At 32.7% G+C, this 25304-nt stretch overlaps 2 protein-coding genes across 2 annotated transcripts; both read right to left on the bottom strand.

Annotated features, from left to right (window-relative positions):
• Window positions 1-2278: 2278 nt before the first annotated feature.
• Window positions 2279-8773, bottom strand: LOC136269842 (uncharacterized). Its single transcript, XM_066065224.1, has 4 exons — window positions 8135-8773; window positions 7486-7539; window positions 7294-7395; window positions 2279-7045 (listed from the first exon to the last, which is right to left on the bottom strand). Exons 1-4 carry the CDS (start codon window positions 8763-8765, stop codon window positions 2661-2663), a joined length of 5172 nt encoding a protein of 1723 aa, XP_065921296.1. The 5' UTR covers window positions 8766-8773; the 3' UTR covers window positions 2279-2660.
• An 11334-nt stretch (window positions 8774-20107) lies between these two features.
• LOC136269843 (N-acetylneuraminate lyase-like) lies at window positions 20108-24943 on the bottom strand. Its single transcript, XM_066065225.1, has 12 exons — window positions 24402-24943; window positions 22779-22969; window positions 22637-22692; window positions 22445-22515; window positions 22053-22140; window positions 21854-21908; window positions 21543-21618; window positions 21270-21362; window positions 20913-21058; window positions 20636-20761; window positions 20464-20503; window positions 20108-20298 (listed from the first exon to the last, which is right to left on the bottom strand). Exons 2-12 carry the CDS (start codon window positions 22878-22880, stop codon window positions 20153-20155), a joined length of 999 nt encoding a protein of 332 aa, XP_065921297.1. The 5' UTR covers window positions 22881-22969; window positions 24402-24943; the 3' UTR covers window positions 20108-20152.
• Between the last annotated feature and the right edge of the window lie 361 nt (window positions 24944-25304).

The following is a 25304-nucleotide window of genomic DNA, read 5'->3' as shown; positions in this document are numbered from 1 at the left end:
ATGTCATAATATTTTAAAGGTTGTACCGTTGTTGTTTTGATTATTATGAATATTATATAATGTACTTTCAATAGTATTTCTATTCAATATATTATATTCGCTGACTATGTTCTTTAGAAGCACGTTGGATATGAAGTCTTTTTAATTTCTATCAAGATAAAAAGTCTTAGACAAGACACACTTAAATGTACATCTTTTGTACATTTTCTTATATGCACAATATTTTTCGATATAATATAAGTTTGAATATATGTTTTGATATACCAATAAGTCAAAGCCATTAATGATTTTCAAGTAATTTATTTTTCAAAAACCCACCACTCTTGGAATTACATGTATGTACAATTTCCAACACAAAAGTCACGTTCACTAAAAGACGAATAATTCCGGGATATAAAAGTTATAGAACAATTCAGGGTAACGGACATTGTTATATGACTGTTTTTGTAATACATGCAGTAAACAAATGACAAATCATGTTAATTGTAGTGTAATTTTCATACCTGCTTTAAATGATTCACACATAATTTCAAAAGCGTTTACCTTTTATTACTTGTAATAGTTCACATCACACAACTGTCTTGTCAAGGTGATGGAAAAAACCCTTGATTATACTTTCAATTTTACGCGAAGTACAGTTTTGGATAAGCCTAGCTTTGTTGTTTCGCTAGCTATATTTTTGGCATGTGTAGGCAAGAAATATCTACAGTGGGACGTTTAAATGCTCCGTGCGTTCTTTAATGTTGTATTTCATTTAAATCAGATACAGTATATGGTTCGTAACAAGGTATTTCAATATCTTATAAACATTAAAAAGTGAATCATTAAAATACAATCATATATCTATTAGGACTGGTGATTTTGGTGTGTTAAAGGGACAATCGTAAGGGGTGTTAAATTATATGAAATATGCAAAACGATTTGTATTCTTGGCCTCGTCTATCGTACCGAACTGTACCGTGACCTTCTTTCTGCGCCGGTAAGTCTTATTTTTGCTGATAAATACCACCACGTTGTAATTGTTTCTTTGTTATAATACAAAAACCATATTTTCATAAGTATTCTTGTACTTATGAAAATATGGTTTTTGTACTTATAAATAGCTTAGCTAATAAGTGGTCTTAATATATTGCATACAACTATTAAGATTTGGACAAGTGTCTAAACTATATTTGACAATAAGAAATTAGGACTACCGAAATTAGCTCTACTACTATCGTACATGTATGTACTGTCCAATAATCAAAAGGTACACACAGTCATAATATTTAAGAGAAAATACTGATACATTTAGTTTGCCTTTCCTGTATTTAAGGGCCGGGAAATATTTACATTGTCTCTCTCTCATTGATTTTCCTTGAAATATGTATTCGTACTCTTGTTAATTTTAAATATTTTCCCTCCTTTGAGTATTATGAATTAAACATTCCATCATTAATTAACTTTTTTTAAAATTTCATTACATGGAACCATTGATATAATTTTCTTATTTCTTTTTTAATTCCATTTGGATACCATACCACGAAATAAACAAAACCTTCAACACTTGTACATAAAGATCAAAGCAAAATCACTCAGAAGTCTCATCATATCTACAATTATTCCACAGATCCAAACTCATTCAGATCTTTCTTGAGTGAGTTGTATGTCTCGGTTGTTATTTTTGAGATTGGCAACCGAACCGGTCCTATATCCATTCCACTAATTATACCAAACATGGTCTTGGCTATTTCTATTCCAGCCCCTGTGTTTCAGAAAGAGGAAAATTGTTGTACAGAAAATTGTTTGTAATGGAGATAATTTCCAATAGATTCAAAAAAGAACATATAGGTCAAACTTCAATATGTGAGATTTTACAGGAAAATAGGACATACCGTATTTTCCTCGAATGTGAGATCAATCACAGATTTATAACTAATCGGTAATCATGTCAGACTACATGTAGTAGTCAATCTCTTGTATTTTTAAGCACTAAGTGGATTGGTTGTAGGTAAGCAGTGTTTTTCTTATATTTGTAATAAATCACTGGTTATGAAACAATTTATATTTATATGCTAGATATTATAGAAAAGTTTCTACAACATTAAATTTGATAAAATCTATAGGCTACGACGACTTTTTAAAAATATTACATAAAATCATTATTTAAGAACCATTTTGTCAACCACCTTCTGGTTCCACTCAACCCAATGTCAATTAATCTTAGGAAAAGTTTTGTTTAGTATTGGAAAAATCCATTTGAAGTTTTAAATAGTTTTATTAAAATCACATGAACAAACAAACACACAAAAGCATGATAGTTTACGTTTAATTACATTGAACAATACGATATAAACTTCTTTATGTAAACCGATAACTAGTTAATTCTAACCAGCAGAATTTTCACGTTGATTCTTATCATATTCACATCAAACATATTTATCTTTAAACATGTTCACAATTACAGTACTATACTTTAATGTATAACAATATAACCCTAAAAAGTAAAAAAGGGGGATTAAAAAATAATAATAAAACAAACACAAAACTACCCCCCCCCCCCCCAAAATAAAACAACAACCCAAAAATCCAACAACAGCAAAACATCGATCGTAAAGTAAAGTAAGATATTTCATATTACGAACAAACATTTTTGTTCAACTAATAAGTACTTGATTTTATTAGTTAAAATCTGGGAAAAATTTATCATCTGCTTTGAGCTTTGGAACTTTGTGTCCGCATTTGCATTCTGCTATGAGTTGATTTGTTACAAACTCAACTCTTCTTGGACAATTTTCGCATGGTACCATTTCAAGTGTTTTGACATTATACGCAACAAATCCATGAGAGACTGTAAATCCCAAGATAAACTCAACTCGTCGGTTTGAATTAGTGGAGCCAACTAACCTTTCTCTTGTTCGTACTGGAATAAAGAACACGTCGAATTGGGAACCATTGCACACGTCGATGGCAATAGTTCCGCAATGAGGACGTTTGTTGCTTCCGGATATTGTACCTTTCAAAAATAATGGAGCTACATCAAGGGTTTTTTCTATTTCGACCTCATCAAAGCCAGAGTCTAACTTAGACTTTAAGAATAAACCTGGTATTAAACATTTGAATCCTGAATGAATACCAAGCCATTCTCTGGGTTTGTATGGTTTCAAAAAGTGACTTTTGTAGGTTTTAACTTCTTCTAGCATATCTTTTGCTTCAATGAAACGACTTGTGTCGTTATTCACCATTGCTATTGAAGCACATAAGACAAAAACGTAAAAGGTTGATAACGGAGTGTGCACATTTTCATGCCATTGACGTACTCTTCTCAGAACATCTTCAAGTCGAATGTCCTTGTCGTATTGACTCAAACGAAGAGCATTTATCCAATCTTTGAAATCAGACTCAATATGCCCTTTCTTCATCTCAAAAGATCCTTTTATTTCCAAATCTTTAAAATTGTTTTCCAGATGACCAACAATTTCTCTAATTTCTTCCGTAGGTGTTTTGTTATTAAGCGACAGGATGTCATATTGGTCGAATTTTCCATACTTAAGTTTTATTTGTGTTATAAAATGTCGCCTATGTGTACAATCAATTGGACCATCGAGAGAACACAATTCACTTATTTCTTGTCCGCGAAACAATTCCTTGTACAAATTGACATGATGAGACATCCCTGAAGGAAGCTCATCTCTATCGACCGTACTGTAACACTGAGCGATCAATTCACATGTTTGCACCATGCTTTCTCTAACAAACGCCACCATTGGCGACATTGGAGATTTGACATATTCCGACAGACTCATTCCAAGGTTCATGTTAATATAGTTGCAGACTTCTAATCTTGACATTATTTCACCCACAATCCCATATGATTGACTGACTCCTGGAAATGATTTCTCCCTCGCTATCTCAAAATTCGAACATGCGTTTCGTGCATAGTATAAAATTATTTCTATATCTCTATCAAAAAAGACCTCAGAATCTCTTGTTACCGTGCAGAGTCTATTATGAAAATACATTCCATACATGTGATATATAGGTGAATAGGAAAATGATTCTTCAAAGCACTGATTTCTTTCTTTACTAGCGAGATTTGATTCTTTTTCACATAGGGAGATCGCTGTTTTGAAGTGTTTCTCTGCTGTTTCAGTTTCTTTCCCCTGATAAAACAGAGTAAACATTCGTCCGAGATGGGCATGCCAATTTGGATTATGTGGACAACAAGACACAATGTGTTCCATGATTTTAATTCGATCAGGCTTTGTTATACTTTTTTCCATGTCTGTAAAAAATCGTGAAAATCTTGGTTTGCGTTTTTGAAAATTATATGCATCAATATCTTGCGTATCTCTATGAAGAAATGTCTTGTTTAGGATTTCTACGATGATATTTCCACTCCAGTGAACCTTTCTATTACATGATTTTTTCATATCATTGATGAATTCAATTCCAAAATCGAGAAGATTTCTGCAGGCATCTTGGCTTAGATTCTGACTTGAAGGCTTCTGGTGGGCACATACATTTCTGGCCAGTATTTGTTCGAGTATTTCCTTTGCGACAATTTGATGACATATTCTGATAAACCCTATGTGTTGATGATTAGTACTCTTAACCACTAGTTGGCGTACCTCAAATGGCAGGTCATCGAATATAACCCCATTAGCTTTTTTAAGAATTTTGGAAAACAACTCGCATGGTACAGACATTTGGCCATAAAAATATACGAGAGAAAGATATCCAAGTACTTTTTGGGTAGAATCAAGTTCACTTTCAGGTTGTAATTGCAAATAACCTCTAACATATGCTTCGATGCCTTTATATTCATGGGCAAATGTTGTCAACCCAAACTCGTATACCTGATGAAGTTCACCTTTTGTAACATTGTCCGTAATTGCTTGCAAGTTATACCGTTTATCCTCGGTATCACAGAATTTTAGGTATCTCAGACAGAACTGCTTAGCTTCACGTTCTGACACTTGACCTTTGATGCAGTATTTCCCCCTAAACAGTTTAGTTTCCCTAAGCTCTTTTCTAATTCTTTGCACATGCAAAACAATAACAGAAACTGATTGAAGTCTCAGTTGATTAAAAAGATAATTGACTTCTGAATCATCTCGACCATCCAATAAAACCAAAATCGGAAGATGTGTTTTCTCGAAAAGCAACTTGATATGTTGCACAATATCAGAAGTTGAAGACAGAATGTTTGATCTTACTTGTACACAGGGTATATCTTTATGCAATTCCCACAAAATGCGCTGCGACAGAGTCGTTCCTCCAGCACCAGGAGAATGATAGACTTCAAGAATTGCCGAATTGGAGCGTTTTATGTGCCAGTTTTTTATATCATTTATAATTGTATTCATTTGGTCTCTTTTTACATCAAAATACCCACCTTCGTCACATTCATAATAAACAAACCAACGAAGTGTTCCTCCTCGCAAGAAATTTTCGCCTTCTTCTTTGATGTCGTAGAAATCATGACTACATTCCTGCACGCCGTTGAAGTACAGCACATTCAAATTCTCTCGTAAATGGGATGCTGTAAACTCATCAATTCTGGGATCATTTGATCCGTCAAAAGTCGGCAAAAGGTATTTGGCTGGTCTTTTCGGTTTGACTCTAGGCAAATTCGTTTTAAGGTAGGAGTAAACAGATTTGAGAGGAACTTGTATTCTTAATACCGAATCGATCTGTGCCAATGATGTTGATTCCTCCTGCAAATTTGGATGTATAACAAAAATATCTGGCAAAAGAAATGCTTCGAGCTGCGTGATGAATTTAGTTATGAATTTCATATCTTCGTCTTCTTCGGGCCATAAAAGAATAACCTTAAGTATTGTATTGTTTGAAACATATTGCGCGAGGGTCTCTAAATGCTCTTCAAGCTTAGTTTTCATTTGGTTGAGCCAAGACCTTGCATCACATTTTATGCATGTGTCTGGAACTTGGGAATTACCACGCATCTGACACCAGTAGGTATACGAAAAGGAAAACTGGGGGCGGTCTTTCAAAGTGCAAGAGTGAACAGCATTGATGTGCCCTTCCAATGCGGACATCAACCCACATTTTCTGCTAAACATATCAAAGTCAAATACACATAGCCATGGTATTTGCGCTAGTGATTCAATATTCGGTACCACGTCAGTTTTTCCAACAACAAGTGCAAATGATTCAGAACTTCTCCCAAAGCTGTGAACCTTTTCCAAAAATTTAGACATTGATTGGACTATTGAATCTGGAGATGACATTTGTGACCAATTATCGTCTTTCTGGTTCTTCTCTGGCTGAACGACAACATTTTGATCTTGATGAACGTCTTTGGATGTATTTCTAATTTCAATCAATTTTTCTATTTCAACAACTGTGGAAGAAATTGGATCGCAGTAAACAGCTGCTTCTTCTTTTTGTCTTTCATTTTCCAATACACATTGTTTTTTAATATTAGTTTTTTTTAAGTTTTGTGAGCTGGGGATTTCTATCGGTAAAGGGCTTGTTGGGAAAGTGCTAGATTTTGTCGATTTGAAATCCTTTTTATACTCTTTTTCTTTCTCTTTCGCCTCCCCTTCTTCATCACTAATTTCAATTTCATCCCAACTTTGAATGATATCTATACCCCTTTCAGCATTTTCAAATTCTGGAGTTGAAATGATGCATTCCTCATGTTTGTTTGGAGAACTAGTGCATAAGTCTTCGGTATTAATTTGATTTTCTGGATAAATGAGAGAAATATCAAAATCCTCAACATTTGGGGTCTTTTTTGAGAGGACCTTCGCATGTTTTGATTTTTTACGTTTTTTGAATGGTACAGGTAAGCTATTTACGACCAGCAGTACTTTCCACTGCTTTGCGTTTGTTTGAAAAATGTTAAATTTTTCTGGAAATCTTCTTAAATAATGAAGCAGTTTCATTCCAACTAATTTTTTGAAAGAGGAACCGAATATATTGTTAATCTCAGTTTCTAACTTCTGTAAATGCATTCCTCCTCTTCGACGACAAATGTCAGATATTACATAATCGATTATGTGCCTGGATCTTTCAAGCACTTCCGGATTTTCCGGCTCTAAAAAATGAAATGATAAAAGTTAAATTATATCAATAAAACTAACAACATCATTTAATGCAAAGAATGCTTTCATTTTATGAAGAACGTATAAACTTTATATAGTTGTAATTATATTAATGTTCAAAGTATGATTTTAAGTTTTTGTAAACAACTATGTAACTTATTTGAATTTATACGAATTTCGATGTGCAAGCAAATAAAGATCAGCGAACAGCATGAATATAACCTGACCAAATAAGAAATACCTGTTTGTAGTTTTTTCAAGACGTCCATAGCATATCCAGTTAGAGATTCAATGTCCCCATTTCTGTTTCTCTTAACAAAGTCTTCTGATTGAGAGCTTTGTTCTAAAAAAAAAAAACAAGTGTCAAAAGAACGCAATTCAAACTACGTGTAATATGAAAGATGTGAAAAATGCAATTAAAATAAATTCTAACCTTGTAAATGTTCCACTTTTCTGTATATGTTGTCCATTTTTTCATCCATCTTTGCTGAAAATTACAAGTTTAATTATTAGCTAAACGCTTCAATATAGAAGAATAAGAAACACTGTGCCAGTGTGCCGGATAATTATGCCAGTGCCAAGGTGGCGCTTTTGCACCCGTCTGAGCTGCATATATCGAAAATTCAATTATGTCATATGATAGACCATTGTCTAAAACGTTTACAACCACATTTGTTATCACTGTATTTCACCTGCCAGGTGAGATATTTACCTTTTAAAAATTCCTTCAGGAAACAATTTTTCCCAAAGTAAAAACAATATTCCTTTAGGAAATTTAAAACTTTTTCAGAAAATCCTATAAGATTATCAATTCAATATTTCCAGCGGGAGAATCATTTTTCCTATGGAAATCATCATATTCCTATGGGATATTAATTTTTAAAGGTAAATGTCCCACATGTCAGGTGAAAACTCAAAAGAAAAGTGGATGTATACTCTTTAGATAATTGTCTTTCATTTGCTATATATAGATTTTTCCGAAACTGCATCTTAAGCGGGTGCAAAAATGCCACCTTGACACTGTCAATCATAATTATCCGGCACAGTTATTAGAGAAGAAAAGAGAGTAGATAGTGTTTTACCTGTCACTTTTCTAACGTAGTCAAACAGATCTTCGTTCCTAAAAATGTTTTCTTGAACTTTTTCTGTCAGCTGCACTATCTCATCATTTTCCATTCTACATGTTCTGATGGTGTTTAATTCCTTAACATAATCTCTCTTTCCAAACTTTTGAGCCATTCTCTGACAGACATCTAAGGATATCTCAAAATACTTTTCAAGATCGCCGTCTTCCATATCTGTAGAATGAGCATGACTAAAAACTCTATTCCGGATTATCCTTATTCTTTCTACGTCATCACCTAATTCTTTACAATCTCGAGACGGAATCAGATTTCCTCCCCATGTCATTTTACGTTTGCTATTTATTGTTGGTGGAATAATTTGACATGTATTTCTTATGAGCTTATAAAGAAGTGAAATATCACATTTCTCATAACCATCGCCGTCAAGTATTTTACTCATATCCTTTTTAAATAGGTCTTCTAGATGAGTCTTTCTAATTTTTTCCTGTACATCTTCTGGACATGGATAATAACAAAGAAGAATATCTCTTAAAACTGGTGCAAGAAGATCATTAATGAGACGAGATAAGCGAGCAAAGTTTACTTTCTTTGGCGTAGTAAGTTGACGTTGTACAACGTTGGAGGCCATTTCTTTAGACCCTAGGAAAAGTAAAACATAACACAGAACATGCTTTTTAGAGTATGAATACGGCCACCAGGAGGCGGTCGGCTAAGTAAAATGTTTCTGTGCGGTTCTGCGGAGGTATCATGATAGCCTTGCTCAACCACACACCGTCTACCTCGCGAAATTTGCTCAGAGGGAGCGTGCGGTTGAACGAACTTAAAATACTTAAGTAAAACCAATAATATTAAGTTTTTGTGCAATTTATTCATTTGCATTTTTTTATCGTATTATATTTAAGTAATTTGATATGCTTTAATATTTTAAATTGATTCGCATATTTCCCCCTAAATGTTTACCGTGCATAAGATCCGTTAATATGAATAAAAGGTTTTCACGTTTAATGAGAGATGCATATGTATTATAATTATGTTGATTTACACAACTTTGTCCATATGTTTGTGAAAAGATTTTTTGTGTGTCAGAAAAAAAAATCTCGATCTTAATTTTTTCAAGCCTGTGTCATCTTTTCTTGTCCTTATTTTTATATAATCTGTATGACAAATATGGACAAGATTCATGAAATGAGGAGGAAAACAACTATTAATGTATTTAAACACTCTAGTTTCTGCAACAAGTTTTTTATGAGGAAAAACAGTTCAACTCATGCGATTTTCCATAAACAGTATATGGTTCATTATGAACGCTAACGTAAAATTTATTTGTTCACTAAACAGTTTCTGGCGATTTTTTTTCACAATGAACTGAATGACATTATTCGTAAGCGAAGTACAATCTTATTCTGTGACTGATAATCTATATGCGCCGATCCCTGCTTTTAGGGAACTTTTTCTTTTTCTCTTCATTAATATTTTACACATGTACGTGAACATCTCCCCGTTTGTTATTAAATAACTCTGAACGTAAATTTTAACTTGCTAGTACAACTTTATGAGATGTTTTCTTTCTCCGACATATCTTTCCACGTGTTAGCATCATGTTCTCAACATGCATTTGATAAATGGGCGGGTCCATATAAATGCACCAATCAGAATCTTTATTTCAAATCACAATTGAAATACACACCGATTAGAAAGTGTCATCACTCAACGCAATGCTACATCGGTCGTAGCGAATACTTTCATGTAAGATTTGCGATAAAGATAGGACGTTCACACAAATTACGCCATATAAGTCAATCGCATAACAAAGATACAAGAAATAAAAAATTTTTAATAATTTTTTTTCCGGTGTAATGAAGAATAATGACCCCCGTAGAATAATGGCCGGGGGTCATTTTTCTACGTAGAATAATGACCCCCGGTCATTATTCTACGCAGAAAATTGACCCCCCGGTCATTATTCTACGTAGAAAAATGACCCCTTTGCCTGAAGAATAAGTGTCATTTTCATAAAAATGACCACACTCCACATGAAGAAAAGTGACCCCTGTAGAATAATGACCCCCTTGTAGATTAAAGTTTTTCAGTATATTTTTTCATTATTTGTGAAATAGTCTTTACACTTTTGTAATTTTTACTGCTGCAGTTTACAGAAAGTAACAGAAATTATAATTCATATTCAAATAAACATAAGGATTACATTTACTCAGGGGCGAAAAAAAATCCACTAATAGGAACGAAAAATTATTTATTGTACATTGTAGCCCAGCTATTGTGGTGCTATTTTTCACTTTCAAATAACTAGTTCAATGACCTACTTTTTCTCCTAGTGACCTCTAAATATTTTTGGAAAAAAATGTCAAAATTTGTCAAAATTGTCTACCATTTTCAAGGTTTTCATTATTTTCTAATTATTAATAAAATAAAACAATTTGTCGGTTGGGAAATGATAAAATACGAATAGCTTTACTAATTTTATATTTGAATAATCGTTTTAAGCTCATTTTGTAAGTTTAATTTAGTCCGAATTTTCTCTATCAATTTACAAAATTGTACATATTTTTGATCGAGTTTTACAAAAAACTGACTAATAGGTGCTCCAAACCATTGATTGCCTAAAACTGTTTATATTGTCTGTATTATGTTGACATAAACATTATATAAGGTCAATGATCAAAATTTCGAGATATTTTATCTTGAATCGATTTTATGTATTTTAAGCATTTTTCCAATCGCGTGTCAGCCAGTGATATAAATTTATAGACGAGTAAATACAACCATAAAATAGGTAAAATGATATGAAAAAACATATAGAAACTTTACTTTTGCAATTTCACTGCAACCGAAAGTTTTTTTTAAAAGAGAAAATAAGAAAATAAAAATTAAAAAAAATTAGTTCGAATTTCCTCTGTTTCAATTTTAATCTACCTTTGTCGGATCATATCTTCCTCAAATAAACAAATCATGGATATCAATATTGATATTTGTTTATAGCGTTGTTATTTTGTGTTTTTAAAACAACTTTGGACTTCAGATATTGAACTTTGTAAAAATATTTTTTGAAATCTCAAACCCTGAGTGAACGTAATCCTTAAAGTGAAAGAAGGGGTATATCTTAGAAAATAAAAATCCTTCCGTTATAACAAGATATTGAGGTATTGCATCGGGGTATGGTTGTCATCTTAACAATTACATTTTCACATATCTATGATGTTCTGATAGGGCCATTTCGATCTAGGTTGCAAGGGTGATAGTGCGAAGGCGAAGGAGCAAAAGTGCGAAGATGCGACGACGAAGAGCGAAGATGTGATGCCTAAAGTGCGAAGGTGCGAAGGCGAAGGAGCGATACTACTAGCGCTCCTTCCCAACTTTGCACTCTGTCCTTCGCATCTTCGCACTTTCGCCGTCGCCTTTTTTGATTGCATTCAGCAAGTATCGGTCGATTACATAGAATTTAATACAGGCACCGTACTCGCCAAGGTTTTCCGATTAATCCATACTATTATTGGTAAGCATGCGCTAGGCCATCGCGCTTACTTTGAATGTTTATAAATATTTTAATGAGTACATGTAACATATATGTTGACCATACGGAAATACATGTTTAAAATACGTAAATATAAGCATTGATTCATTATTTTTTGAAAGATGTGGTCTCATAACTGCAAAGGTGTGTACATACAAATTGTATAACGCGCTAGCGCGTTATGAAAATTTGTTTGCACTCATCGTTGCAGTTATAAGACCTCATCTTTCAAAAAATAATGAATCAATGCTTATATTTACGTATTTTAAACATGTATTTCCTTCCCGCAAATATGATTTGTTTTTAAAAAGCTCTGTCTTATTCAACGAGTTATGCGAAATTAACGGAATAGCCAATGGAACAGCCGAAAAATGCTGACAAAAATAGTGCACAGCGTTTAAAATTCGAATAACACAATTTTTTTTTTCTTTCTGTAATTTAATAAATTGCTCTTGGTAAACTAAGAAATTAATCAATTGAATTCATTTAACTGTTAAAATATATTTACATCAATGACATGTTTATCAGCGTAAGTATAATAACAGGTCGTTATCCGGTTTGAAGTCGCGAGAAGAGTCAGATCCTGTTCTTCGAGAAATACTGAAGGAATACTAAATGTATTCATACGCACCATATTTGGTGATTGGGTCTTCTGTGTTGTGCGTAAATATCACTCAAATCAACCAATGCAATTTAATAGAGGGAAAGAAAGTGAATGTAAATATTACAGTATGATATTGTATTGTATGATACTGTGTCATATTTGATACATAATATGATATTGTATTATATAATACAATATAATTTGACACAATATTGTATCATATCAAATGATACAATATCATGGGATAAAGTAAAATATTATATAATACAATCAGATTATACACATTGTATCATATGATACAATAATATATATTAAAATATTATGAAATACAATTTCATGTGATATGATAATATATCATATAAACCAATATCATATTATACAATATCGTATGATACGATATTTTATAATATTGTATCATAAAAATCAATACTATACATAACAATATCACGATACAATATCATATCATAAAATATAAAAAAAAAATCGTATCATATAACGTTTTACAATATAACATATGGTAATTTGTAATACCCCTGTAAACAGTTACTATACAACTCTTTACGAAAAAAAAAGGCCAGCATTTTGACTGTTGGACTGGAACTGTTCAATTGAAACTGTTAAAATCGACTGTTAAAAAAGACTGTTGACCGGTGACGTCACATTCCGAGAAAACGTGTTATTGATTAGAAGGGTATAACAAAACAGTTGTTGACTGTGTCTCGGGCAACAGTTGATCTGTCGGACCGGCTCACAAACTGTTCCCCGCGGCCTTCGGCCTTGGGCAACACTTTGCGAGCCGGTCCGACAGATTAACTGTTGCCCTCGACCCCAGTCAACAACTGTATAATATTGCATCTTATTAAACAATAGTGTTTCAAATCATACAATAATATATCATGTATAGGAATCATGTTACATCATTTAACAACAACCACATCTATCTATCAAGCAAGTTTGAGTGATTTAGGAGATTTCTCTAGCATCCTTGATAATGGAGATCAGGCTCTGCATCTAAAGCAACCTCTACGTTTCATTTATAATATAGTTAAAACAACTATGCAAGCTATCATCTATAAAACATGTGACCTGTTCCAAAAAACTAAACCTCATCAAGAATCATAAACCTATGGCTCTGATTCAGCATTCAAGCCTGTCAGGTGCATCAGTATCATAAGACGCACCATCCATACAAGTTTAATGAAGTTAGGACCAGTAGTAACTAAGATATAATCATTAGATGGCACCTGCAACAAAAACTTTAACCAGCTCCAAAAACCTTAACCTCCTCCATGATCCGAAACCTATAGCTCAAGCCTGTCTGGTGCATCAGTATCATAAGACACACCATCCATGCAAGTTTAGTGAAGTACGGACCAGCAATGACTTAGATATTGCTATTAAAGGGCACCTGCAACAAAAAACTTTAACCTGCTCCAAACCCTAAACCTCCTCCAGCATCTGAAAGTTAGGAACCAGATTCAGTAGGTCCAGATGCATAATTCATGTAATTTTGGTGAAGAGAGGACAAGTAATAGCTTAGATACAGGAGCTGCAACTAAAACTTTAACCAGCTCCGGACGCCGACGCCGGGGGTATAGCATATGCTCCCATTGATTTCTCTCAGTGAGCTAAAAAGGCGAAAGCGCAAAGTTTCGAAGGCGAGAGTGCGAAGTTGCAAAGGCGAAGAAGCAATAGTAGTATCACTTCTTCGCCTTCGCAACTTAGCACTTTTGTCTTCGCATCTTCGCGCTTCGTGGTCGCATCTTCTATATTTTTCATATTGTTCGTGATTTATACTTGCATTGGCGATTTCCACAATACAGACTGCTGGGTATACAAGTTCATCACCCAGAATTAATGATGAAACCAAAATTATGAAAAGTTTACTCCGCTGTTAGGCATTATAACCAATCTGAAGTTAGTAGGCACTGACAGCAGCCATTACGCCAGTAGAGGTTAACGGCCAATAAGGAAAATCGTCAAAGTACTGAGAGTACTCGTACAGAAAATATATTTTACTTTATCCTCGGCATAATTTAGTTTAGTTAATACCAAGATGATTAATGCTTCAATAGTTTGTATGAGCATTGGTAACTTTGGATACAATAAAGATCGTGTGATCAAAATCAAGCGGGATATAAACCCCTAACATGGGCCCTAACCTCTTATCAACGCTTTTAGAAACAATCGTTTCTTATTATAATCGATCAGTGTTTATTATCTATTTAGATTTACTATAGTCAGGTACTCTTCACAAATTTGCTCCAAAAGAATAAAGTCTATTCATAATCACAAAACAACATTACAACAAATGTTTAGAATGTTGATGTTCATGTATTACGTAGAAGATAACAAAACTCACGCAGAATGATTTTTTTTAAATCACTTTCCCCAAGAAATGTAAATTAGAAGTATTCATATTCCTACGTTACCTGCCCCTTAGTCTTTTTCCATAAAGATATATAAATGTATCATTCTTCGATTGACAATTCATTCACTAATGAATATTGCTTATATCATTACAACAATTATTCTTTCATGATTATTGTTCTTTAATTATCAAACAATATCTTCATTGTGTAAGAATTTTTCTTTATTTGCGTCATTTCCCGCCGTATGTCGACGAGAGAAGTAACGTAACTGTTAACAATCAATTTGTGGCAATGTCAGAGTGTTTTGCGTGTGCTTGCTACGGATATGAAAAACTACACACAGCGATTTATTTACAAGTTCGGTGTTTATAACTTCAAAATCAGTTGAACAGAGTGAAAAATTAAGTAATTTCAAAGTCAGTTCTTGGATACGGGGTAACCAATTTCTATTCATGTTTACGGGGGGGGGGGGTCATTTTTTTTATGGGGGTCATTTTTCTTCATGTTTAACATGAAGAAAAATAACCCCTGGGTCTTTTTTCTTCAGAAAAATCCAATTATTCTTCAGCTAGTGGGGTCATTATTCTACGTAGAAAAATGACCCCCGGTCATTATTCTACGGGGGTCATTATTCTTCATTACACCGGCACGGTGAAATATACAAAATATTTGAATAACCCCGCCTTAAATAGGTCACGTGACATCCATTTCAGTCTATCAACAACAATGGTAACGACAAGAAAGAAAGGTATACCGTTAAGTTTGACAAATTGGCAATGAAAAAAAAGAGACAGACTGATAAGGATAGGAACAAAGGGAAGATTGTAATCGGAGACCATGGTGATTGATAGAAAAGGAATTAAAGTCGAATTAAACCTCAGTTTCTATCACGAAGTTGTAGCGGTTTGCTAGTCAGGTTCTTGCTCCATGTGTTCCGTGTCCTTACTTTATAAGTTATAAACCACAAGTGTATTTACGTTTAGAGGAATTTTTCGATAAAGAATAAATAAACATTCTCGATCGCTACATGCATCCCTCAGGAAGAGGAAGTATTTTCTCCATTTTCCGTGTCGATGATGCTAAAATCCTGTTTCATCATTATTATACATATTAAACAATTGTTATTGTTCTGCATTAATGAATATCAGAATAGTAATGCTTCGAGTATTATCTGATATTAGAACTATTTAATTTTAGACATGAAAAAAAGTGATTCTAATTTGTAAACAAACTGTTCTTCCATTGTGTTCTTAATGCAAGATTTTCCCGCATCCATGCGCAGTGGTGTTAAAATGGCGGATCACATTAATATTCATCAGACGTGTAGCAAAGTTTAGATACAAATAACTAAAGAAAGAACATGTTTTATGGCTCTAGAGTGTGTTTATAAAGTCTATTTATAAGAAGCATGGTGTATATTTTACTCAAACTCATGTCAAAATTTTCACTCCAAATACTCCAAATATACCTTTAAATATAAAAAATTCATTCATAGTTAGCATATACTATTCAATAAAAATAAATTGGTTAATATTTAAGATATCCTAGGCTTTGTATAACTCTTCTACCGACACAATTGAATTCAATTGCATTTCAACCAATAGAACTAATGGTGATGATTGAATTCATGTTTTGCATCTCTGTTTGTGCATACTACTAAATTGTTTGTTTTGTGAATCTTTAAATTGATTTTTAATTACTCATCCTCTATGGTTAGGCCTCGCAGACAGGTTAAGTGTAATGTTGTACGATTTTCCCCATCTATCAGTTACAGGGTCTGATCCCTTATGATTTTCATTATGTACGTCATTTTTCGGAGTTGATTTTAATCAACTCTCCTTTGCAGTTACTCAGACAAACCGAAAGTGAAACAGTGTTTGGACCTCAGCACAAATCAATGCCGTTGACAAGACTTAGTTCTTAAAAATAATTGATGAATTCAATGTAATGTATGCTATAGCATTGTTTTTCAAGGAAACTTTTTTATCAATACCTTGAAAAGAGTCAGATTTTAAATGGTACGAACAATTTAAATATTTTTTGTATTCGTATGTATTCCTACGCCAGAGTTCAATATAGTCTCGTTCAACTCGACGCTTGGCTGTCTCCGTAAATCCTTGTCGGAGATTTACGGTGTAAGCCGAGCGTTTCGTTGAACGAGACTAGAGTTCAATATTGCTTTGATCCATACAATTTTCGAGAAATATTTCTATCACGGATACATAGTTTGATTGAATTAATTTTATCTTTAAATATTATTTAACATTATTCATATGGGGGTTTCTCGACATTCTTGTCGAAAAAGTCCAAAAATTCATATTATAAAAATGTGCGTAATTCAAATTAGAAACTACATGAACTTGTCATGCAAAATAACATATCATTGATTTTAAAATATATAAACATCGACAAAATCAACTCCCATCTGTTCTTCAGTACTTTGATTAATTATTTACACATTTCATCTCTACATGAATGTTGAAGAAGATTCTGTTCATATAGTTATCGTGTAGTAATGTATGTAGTAATGTAGCAGTCAAGTCGCATAGCAATGGTGAGACTCCCTTGTGCAGCGTATGGAAACATAAGCGTATGAATGCGCATAATCATCTTCTGCGTAGTCTTTGAAATACCCGACCCGTTACAGTATCACAAATTTCAAAGACCCTCCATAATGATTATCACGTCTAGTAATACTATATTTTACACTTACCTGTTACACAGATATCAGTGTCTTGATTTGTGCCATATTCAATATAAATTTCAATTCTTCTTTCGATTTAGATGAGAAGAATTCTATATATAGATATTCATTGATTGAGAGCCTTTGGGGTTAAAGAAAAGTGTAAAACACGATCAATAAGAAAACCAAAATAATAATAATAATAATAATAATAATTTATACAGCGTGTATAATATTATTTCATAACAATATGTCAAAATGTCTCAAAATTTACATGAAACTCAATGGAAGTACATCGTACTAAATTTGAAATAGAGCTTTGCCTTAAATACTTTGTTCCGTTCCGCATTACTGTATAGGTATAGGTAACTCTTTTTGGAATATCCAATGCATAATAAGGGGTAGGTTTACACTTCTAGAATATTAAAAGTTAAACAATCTAAAAACCCATCTTAATTATCAGTTTCATTAGGGATGTCAAAGAAATTGGGCGCACAAGATTGTAAGATTGCAGGAATCATTGACACGAATCAATTGGGATTTAAATGGCCATGTACAGGTTTGAACATAAATTGATTACTCAAACTAAATTATGTTGAGAGTTGAAGTACATGTCTATTCCGACCATTGAAATAACTCATAAGCTTTCTAAAAAGATACTTGAGGGGTAAACCAATAAATAGTTATATTGGATTGTAAGTGCATACATATTTTAATTCAGTTCTATTGTATAAGAACAGAAAATATTGTTCATACGGCAGAAATCAATAACGACAAATTAAAATATACCGGTATTCTATAACGTAATGTTATACCAACATACATTTAAAAACAAAAATGTTTAAAAAAAGAATCACCAGAAAGATTTGAACCCAAAACATTGAAAGCGTGTATTCTCTAATCCAAGACGAAACCAGTGAGCCATGTCAGACTTTGCATTATACAAACTGATTAAAACCATATTCCTTTGATCCGCTCACGAAAATCGCTATACACAAGGATCTGTGTGTAGCGATCTTCGTGAGCGGATTAAAGGATCTGATTGTAATAAGATTGAATTCAAGATTGGACGAAACCGTTCGCAAGTGAAGGAAGGTGAAAATAACACTGGGCGAAAATCACCCTGTATACAGTATTTATGTACATAAATGTATATAAAAAAGTCGCTAATTGAAATATTGGTAGAGTTTTCAGTACGAATATCGTTTCACCAAAAATCATTCAATGTTAACGTATACTACAATACATGTAGAACATAATCTTTGGTTTAACGGGGTTCAAATACTAAAATTTCCAACATTTTATCACATATTTTTTTCCTTTTCATGTAGACATGTGTACTGGTTCAATTTTCTAACGCCCCACTTTTAATATTTTAAAGTTTAAAAAGAAATGAAACATTAGTTTTTAAGGTGGCTCACTACACCGTGAAATATTTTCTCAAATCAGCAGAAAATTACTTGATTATGATAGATATCATAATGGATAAGAAGTATTTAAGTCTAATAGGCAAAAAATATGCAATTTTGGATGAGAAATTACATTTTCAAAAATTTAATTCAGTTAGCTCCAGGCGGATTCAAACTCATAATCTGCGGTTCAGAAGCCCAATACTTTAGCCACTGACCTACGACGATATACAACCCAATCGAACGATATAAACAGTTTAATAAAACATTTAAATCGCCATCTTGTGACGCAGTGTCTCAAAAAGTATAAGTGTAGGTGTAGTGAGGTACCTTAAGTCATTGCCATTATCGTCTGCTGTTAAAATACTCAACTACTCATGTCAATTTTTTTCTAAATTGAGTGAGTTATTACTTGACTATGACTGTATTTGTTATAGGCGTGGAGCGCGTGTTCGCAATGTTTTTCGGATGTGTGTGTGGTTTTTTTAAGCGACTCGATTCGATCGAAATAAAAACAGCTTCGATTCGAAACAGCTATTTGAAATTATTAATATTCATCACAGATCGCTATAATTTTAATTACACACACCACAAATTCATTCTAAGGCTTGTCCGGAAATCCAGTGAAACCGGAAGTGTTAAAGACATACCATGAAGGCCAAACGTCATGTAACGACAGGTGCACAGCAACTGCATGGCACAATTTGGAACAAATTAAAAGCTTGAATGTATGGGGACGAGATAAACTCGAGAGTGAGACAGATCCTCGGCATCAGTATGTAGCAAAACTGTACCAGAAAAACATTCCATAAAGGTTTCCATTTAATTGTAGGATCTCTGAGGAGCTGTTATTAGAGGAAATGGAATTTGCACCAGGTAATAATGTTGTAATTTTTATATCGTATGGTATCTTTACTATTTTTTGTTTATAAAGCCCTTAAATAAATTTTGATTTTTTTTTTTGAAATGCCTTCTTATTTTCCATTCTTCATATTCATGGTCAAAACAAATAAAATTAAGAGCAGCAGTACAATCTAAACACTTGCCACTGGGCGTTAGAAAAGTATATTTTTAACAAAATGTATGAAAATATTAATAATGTCGTTTAAGATAATTAAGATTATTTTAACCTGGTTCATGTAATTGTGTAATTTGCATTTTCTAAAAGTTTATTTGATTAAAATTTGGACATGTATAATGTTGAAAGTGTATAATGTTTGCATAAATGCTGTAATGTAGGCGGAAGCATATTATTTAGGGCGCTATTCCTCTTAAAAATTTTTAAAAAAATTCTAACGATCAGTAAATAAGCTCGAAAAATTGATTTGTACTTCAAACATATCAATATTAAAAGAAACCGTAAGTTCTCCAGCTTTATTTGTACACCATAGTAGAAACGTTATAAAAAGATCTACAAATCATTCAACAGAGCCAAATGCTATTAGATCACTCTTCAGTAATTTATAAGTATCAGTTGTTAGCTTTGTGATTGGTAATCTCACTGGTCCGACATCAATTTCACTAATGATACCAAACATAGCTTTTGCTACTTCTATCCCAGCTCCTGTATATAAAAAATAAAATATATTCAAAAGACTACAATTTGTTTCTTTTAAAGAAGAACCAACAAAGAACTTGGTAAGAGAGAATATTCTAAATTATATCTTGTCGACTGAAGGACTTGAAACATTAAACATTGTTTTTAGTTTATCAACAAAATCATTTATACCATATTTTCCACGTATTGCATCAAGTTCAAACATCCGCGCCTGTGGTGGAAAGAAAAAATTGTCACTATTGCAAACGCATATGATATAAATAGGTATCAATTAAACAAGTACATGTATTTTTCTTTGGATTCATTTAAGTTTATGTATTTATGTTCGATGGACATAAGTTACTTGAATATTCAGTGCTGTGTTTTTGTCCCCAGAATCATAAGCCGTCTTCAGTTTGTAGAATAATGTTCCCATATATGGCAGTGTCACCGGAAAATCAATGCCGAGAGAAAAATAAGGTAAGAATTCCTAAGTTTAAATGAGAAAAAAAAACAATGATATAAAAGAAGATTTTAAGAATATATTTAAGAATCTGGTATTTAATGCTTAATTCAAAAGTAATTAACGTTTCAGAAGCTTCGATAATCATTAAGGTTTTCTTTTCAAAATTCATCCTTACCGCCTCTGTTCCCATTAAAACTTGAAAACGACTTGGATCTACCAAAGAACTGTTGTAAACTTTCCTCACTTCCTTTGAAGTGTGTTTAACTCCAACCAAGTTCGGAACCCTGTCTTTCGCGCTCTGTAGAATTTTAGATGGATCCACTGAAATAAAACGCCATAACATTTAAATGTACATTTTACATTGGATTCTTTGTGGTTTCATTGACATTGATAATCAAGCTTAAATATCCAATTTTCTTCATTTGATAGCCAACGAAAAATAAAACTACAGAAATCGCCATTGATTGATTTCTTTGCTTCTATTTGAACAATGACTGCTTATTCCACAAATTTATAAAATATTCTGTCTTACCATTAATTCCTGTCAGAAAATCAATGGAATAATAGAAGAAGGGTAAATCTGGAGCTGCACCGGCGATCTCCGATATGCATTCAGTCACTATTTCTATTATCAAAAGAGCAGCGTGGCTACGTCACTAACATCAAAAATATTCTATTATCAAATAACAAGGAAGAAATAAAAAATATTTAGAATGCTTTTGAAAAACAAAATTATACAAAGTCAAAAAAGTTTATACAGCCAGAATTTCGTTACTCTCAGAAATTAAAATTTATAAATACAAACCCTCGTTGGCAGGCTTGAAGAAAGAGGGACAGAGAGATGCTACAGCGTCTACACCAATGGAACTGCCATGTCTAGCCTGAGTCACCCAATTAAAAACAACTCATTAATTACCATGCTCATAATAATCTCACATCTGATATTGATTGAACTGATTAATTGCTTTTACGGGTAATTCATCAGGCATTAAGAACCATTTTTGCTTATGCATGATGACGGGAAGTGTAATAAAAATTATTTGTTACGGGCTTATAGCATAATTGTGTGATAAACATTTTAATTATAGAGAAAAAAAAATTAGAACCGCCACTCACTAATTCTTGTGAATCTCGAATATTATTTGCTCCAACATGGAGAATAATCTTCACTCTGTGAAAATCAAAAGCTATTTGAAATAACTTTTCTATTATAGATACCAGTGATTAAAACAGATTATAGATTTTTGAATAAAGGCTAATTGTTTTTTAATGCTATAAATATCAGCACTTGTGTACTTATCTTCATCGTACTTACTTTCCTTTTGCTACCTTTACCCATGCCTCTGCCGACTCTTTCCTCTCGTCCACAGTCATTGACATTCCCTCTCCTACAGTCCCATTTACTGATTGAAAAGAAAGAACCCTTCTACGTTGGAGTTTCAAAGCACTGGGTCATATTGTCTTCAAATACCGATGGACTTGCCCGTACGGCGACCGAATTTTAGTAAGATTTGCTTTCCAAATTTAAAATTTAAATTGAATAAACTTTTTGAGATATTTTTTTATGTAGTGAAATGCTAAATTCTGTTTATCAGAAAAGTACTGCCAAGACATTGAAAATTTAAAAACCCATTAAATATATCTTTTTGTGCAGTATGGATTTGTTATACAACGTTTTGGAGTCGGTGTTCGCCAATTTATACTCACCGAACGCGTACGGAATATTGTTGTTATTGAAGTAATCGGCGCTTTCTCCGAATTTGTCAAAGTTGATATCTCTAAATAATAAAAAAAAACCCCAATAAATTAAACATAAATGTAAAAAAATGCTTTTGGACACATAGAACAGCGTAAATTATTAACTTATTTAGCAGTAGAATATTTGATCGTATAACTTACCCATTCTCACGAAAGGGAGTAAACGGAGCAGCAACACAACCCGTCACCCTAAAATTCTAAAATTTCTGTGAAATATTTAGCAAGATGTATATATATAAAAAACTTCATTCTTTGTACTTTTATATAACATGTTTTGGGGTACCTTAAGGTTGTTGCCTGAAATTTTCCGAGATTGTCTGTAATAAAAGTGCGACAGGAAATGGTCAGAAAACGCAAGTTGACTCCTTATGGCTCTAGATAACATCTTATTCCGATGACTGAGCTGTTATCTGTTGACAAAGCTTGGAAAGTACCAAGAATCTTGCACCTTTCTTTTCAATGATTTCAATGTTACTACAAGGTAAACGAATGTCTTTTCTAATAAAATATTACGCAAATACATGTCATGAACTTTTAAAAGTTGCACCATTAAAATTTGATCGTTGTTGCTTTGATTATTACAAATATTATATAATGTGATTTCTATTTCTGTTTTATATATTTAATTCTCATACCATGTTCTTAAGAAGCACGTTGGATTTAATTTCTATCGAATAAAAAGTCTTTAAAAAGATACACTTACATCTTTTGTACATTTTCTTATATGCACAATACATGTATTTTTCGATATATTAGATGTAACGTTTCTTTATTTGGTGGTTTCTTTTAATAATTGTGCTTTTCAACACATACACTTTGTAATGGAGCTTGAAAACATAATTATTCAAATGAAAAAATGAATAAGAAAATACTGTCTGCCAAATTTTTTGTTAAAAAATAAATAAATTATAAAAGATGGTTAATATAATGCCAATTCCTGAGCATTCGCTTTTGGATGCCGTGTTTAAAAAATGTACAGAAGCCATGGGGTTAACTATTCTTTAAAAATTATTAGCTTTTCTATAATTAGAATTTTCTAAAAGGCACTGACGTTTAAAAAAGGGAATAAAGGTATTTCCTATACTGGATTCAAATGTCTATATTTGGGAAAAAAAACCCACAAAAGAAATACTTATTTAAAAAGGAAGTAAATTTTCATACAAGAGAAAGTCCCGTAAATTGTAAGATTTTGTAGCAAAACAATAATTCTAATTATAACAAAAATCCTGCATTATATTAGAGATAATTACTTTTACTGCAAGACACCGGTACAGAAAAATATTTGGCTCGGGTTTACATTTCTTACAGTTATCCTTCTCCGAAATACCAATAAGTCAAAGCCACTAATGATTTTCCAATAATTTATTTTAAAAAAAAAAACCCACTCTTGGAATTATGTACATATACCAACATTAAAGCCACAGTTATGAAAAGAACGAATAATTCCGGGATGTAAGAGTTACTTTACAAAAGTTATGTCCCTTGGCCGCCATCTTTGGGGAAAAACAATATATATTTCTCACAGTAGCCTTTGTAGTTTAGAGGGTTGTAACTCCGTCATGTGTCATTAGAAATCCGTTTCCGATGTGAATTTTGATTGCCCAAAGTCGGGGCAACCCACACATCGAAGGAATAAATTAAATTTCAAGAGATTTCTTCACAGGACGCCCAAATATTTGGTTGCATAAAGAAGGGAAAAGTTGTTTTTTTCCCTTTTGACCTTTCGGTTGACCCCACAAAGGGGAACAACTTATGCAAAGTGTGGATTGGACTATTCAGGGTAAAGGACATTTTTATATGACTGTATTTATAATACATGCAGTAAACAAATAACAAACCATGTTAATTGTTGTGTAATTTTCATACCTACTTTAAATGATTCATACATAATTTCAAAAGCGTTTACCTTTTATTTCTTGTAATAGCTGTCATGTCAAGGTCAGAAGGTGATGGGAAAAAAAACTTGGTTTTACTTTCATTTTAACGCTATATACAGTTTTGGATAAGTTTAGCTTTGTTGTTTCGGTAGCTATATTTCTAGCATGTTTAGGCAAGAAATATATTCAGTGGGACATTTAAATGCTCCGTGTGTTCTTTAATTAGTTGCACATACTTATATTTCATTTAAATTATAGACAGCACAAGGTTTGTAACACAGTATTCCAATATTTTATGAACATTAAAAAGTGAATTATTAAATTACAATCATATATTAATTATGACTGGTGATTTTGGTGTTTTAAAGGGACAAGCGTTAGGGGTGTTTAATTATATGAAATATGCAAAACAATTTGTATTCTTGGCCTCGTCTATCGTTCTATCTTTGTTAGTCTTTGTAACAACTGTACCATGCCCTTATTTCTGCGCCGGTAAGGTACCGGTGAGTCTTATTTTTGCTATAAACACCACCACATTGTAATTTTTCCATTGTTATAATATGAAAACCATATTTTCATAATACTCATATATATATATATATATATATATATATATATATATATATATATATATATATATATATATATAAGTGGTCCTAATATATTGTATACAATTAAGGTTAGGACAAGTGTCTTAACTATATTTGACAAGAAATTAGGACTACCGAAATTAGCTTCATTATTGTCGTATGTACTGTCCAATAATCGAAGGAACACACAGTCATAATATTTAAGAGAAAATACTGACACAATTAGTTTACCTTTCCTGTATTTAACGACATTTACATTGTGTGTGTGTGTGTGTGTCTCTCTCTCTCTCTCGTTGATTTTCCTTGAAATAATTATTCGTTCTCTTGTAAATTAAAATCTTT

This window comes from Magallana gigas, chromosome 7 (assembly GCF_963853765.1).
Source record: "Magallana gigas chromosome 7, xbMagGiga1.1, whole genome shotgun sequence".
Taxonomy (NCBI): Eukaryota; Metazoa; Mollusca; class Bivalvia; order Ostreida; family Ostreidae; genus Magallana; species Magallana gigas.
Note: the sequence above shows the minus strand (reverse complement) of the source record. Positions and strands in the feature narration are given on the sequence as shown.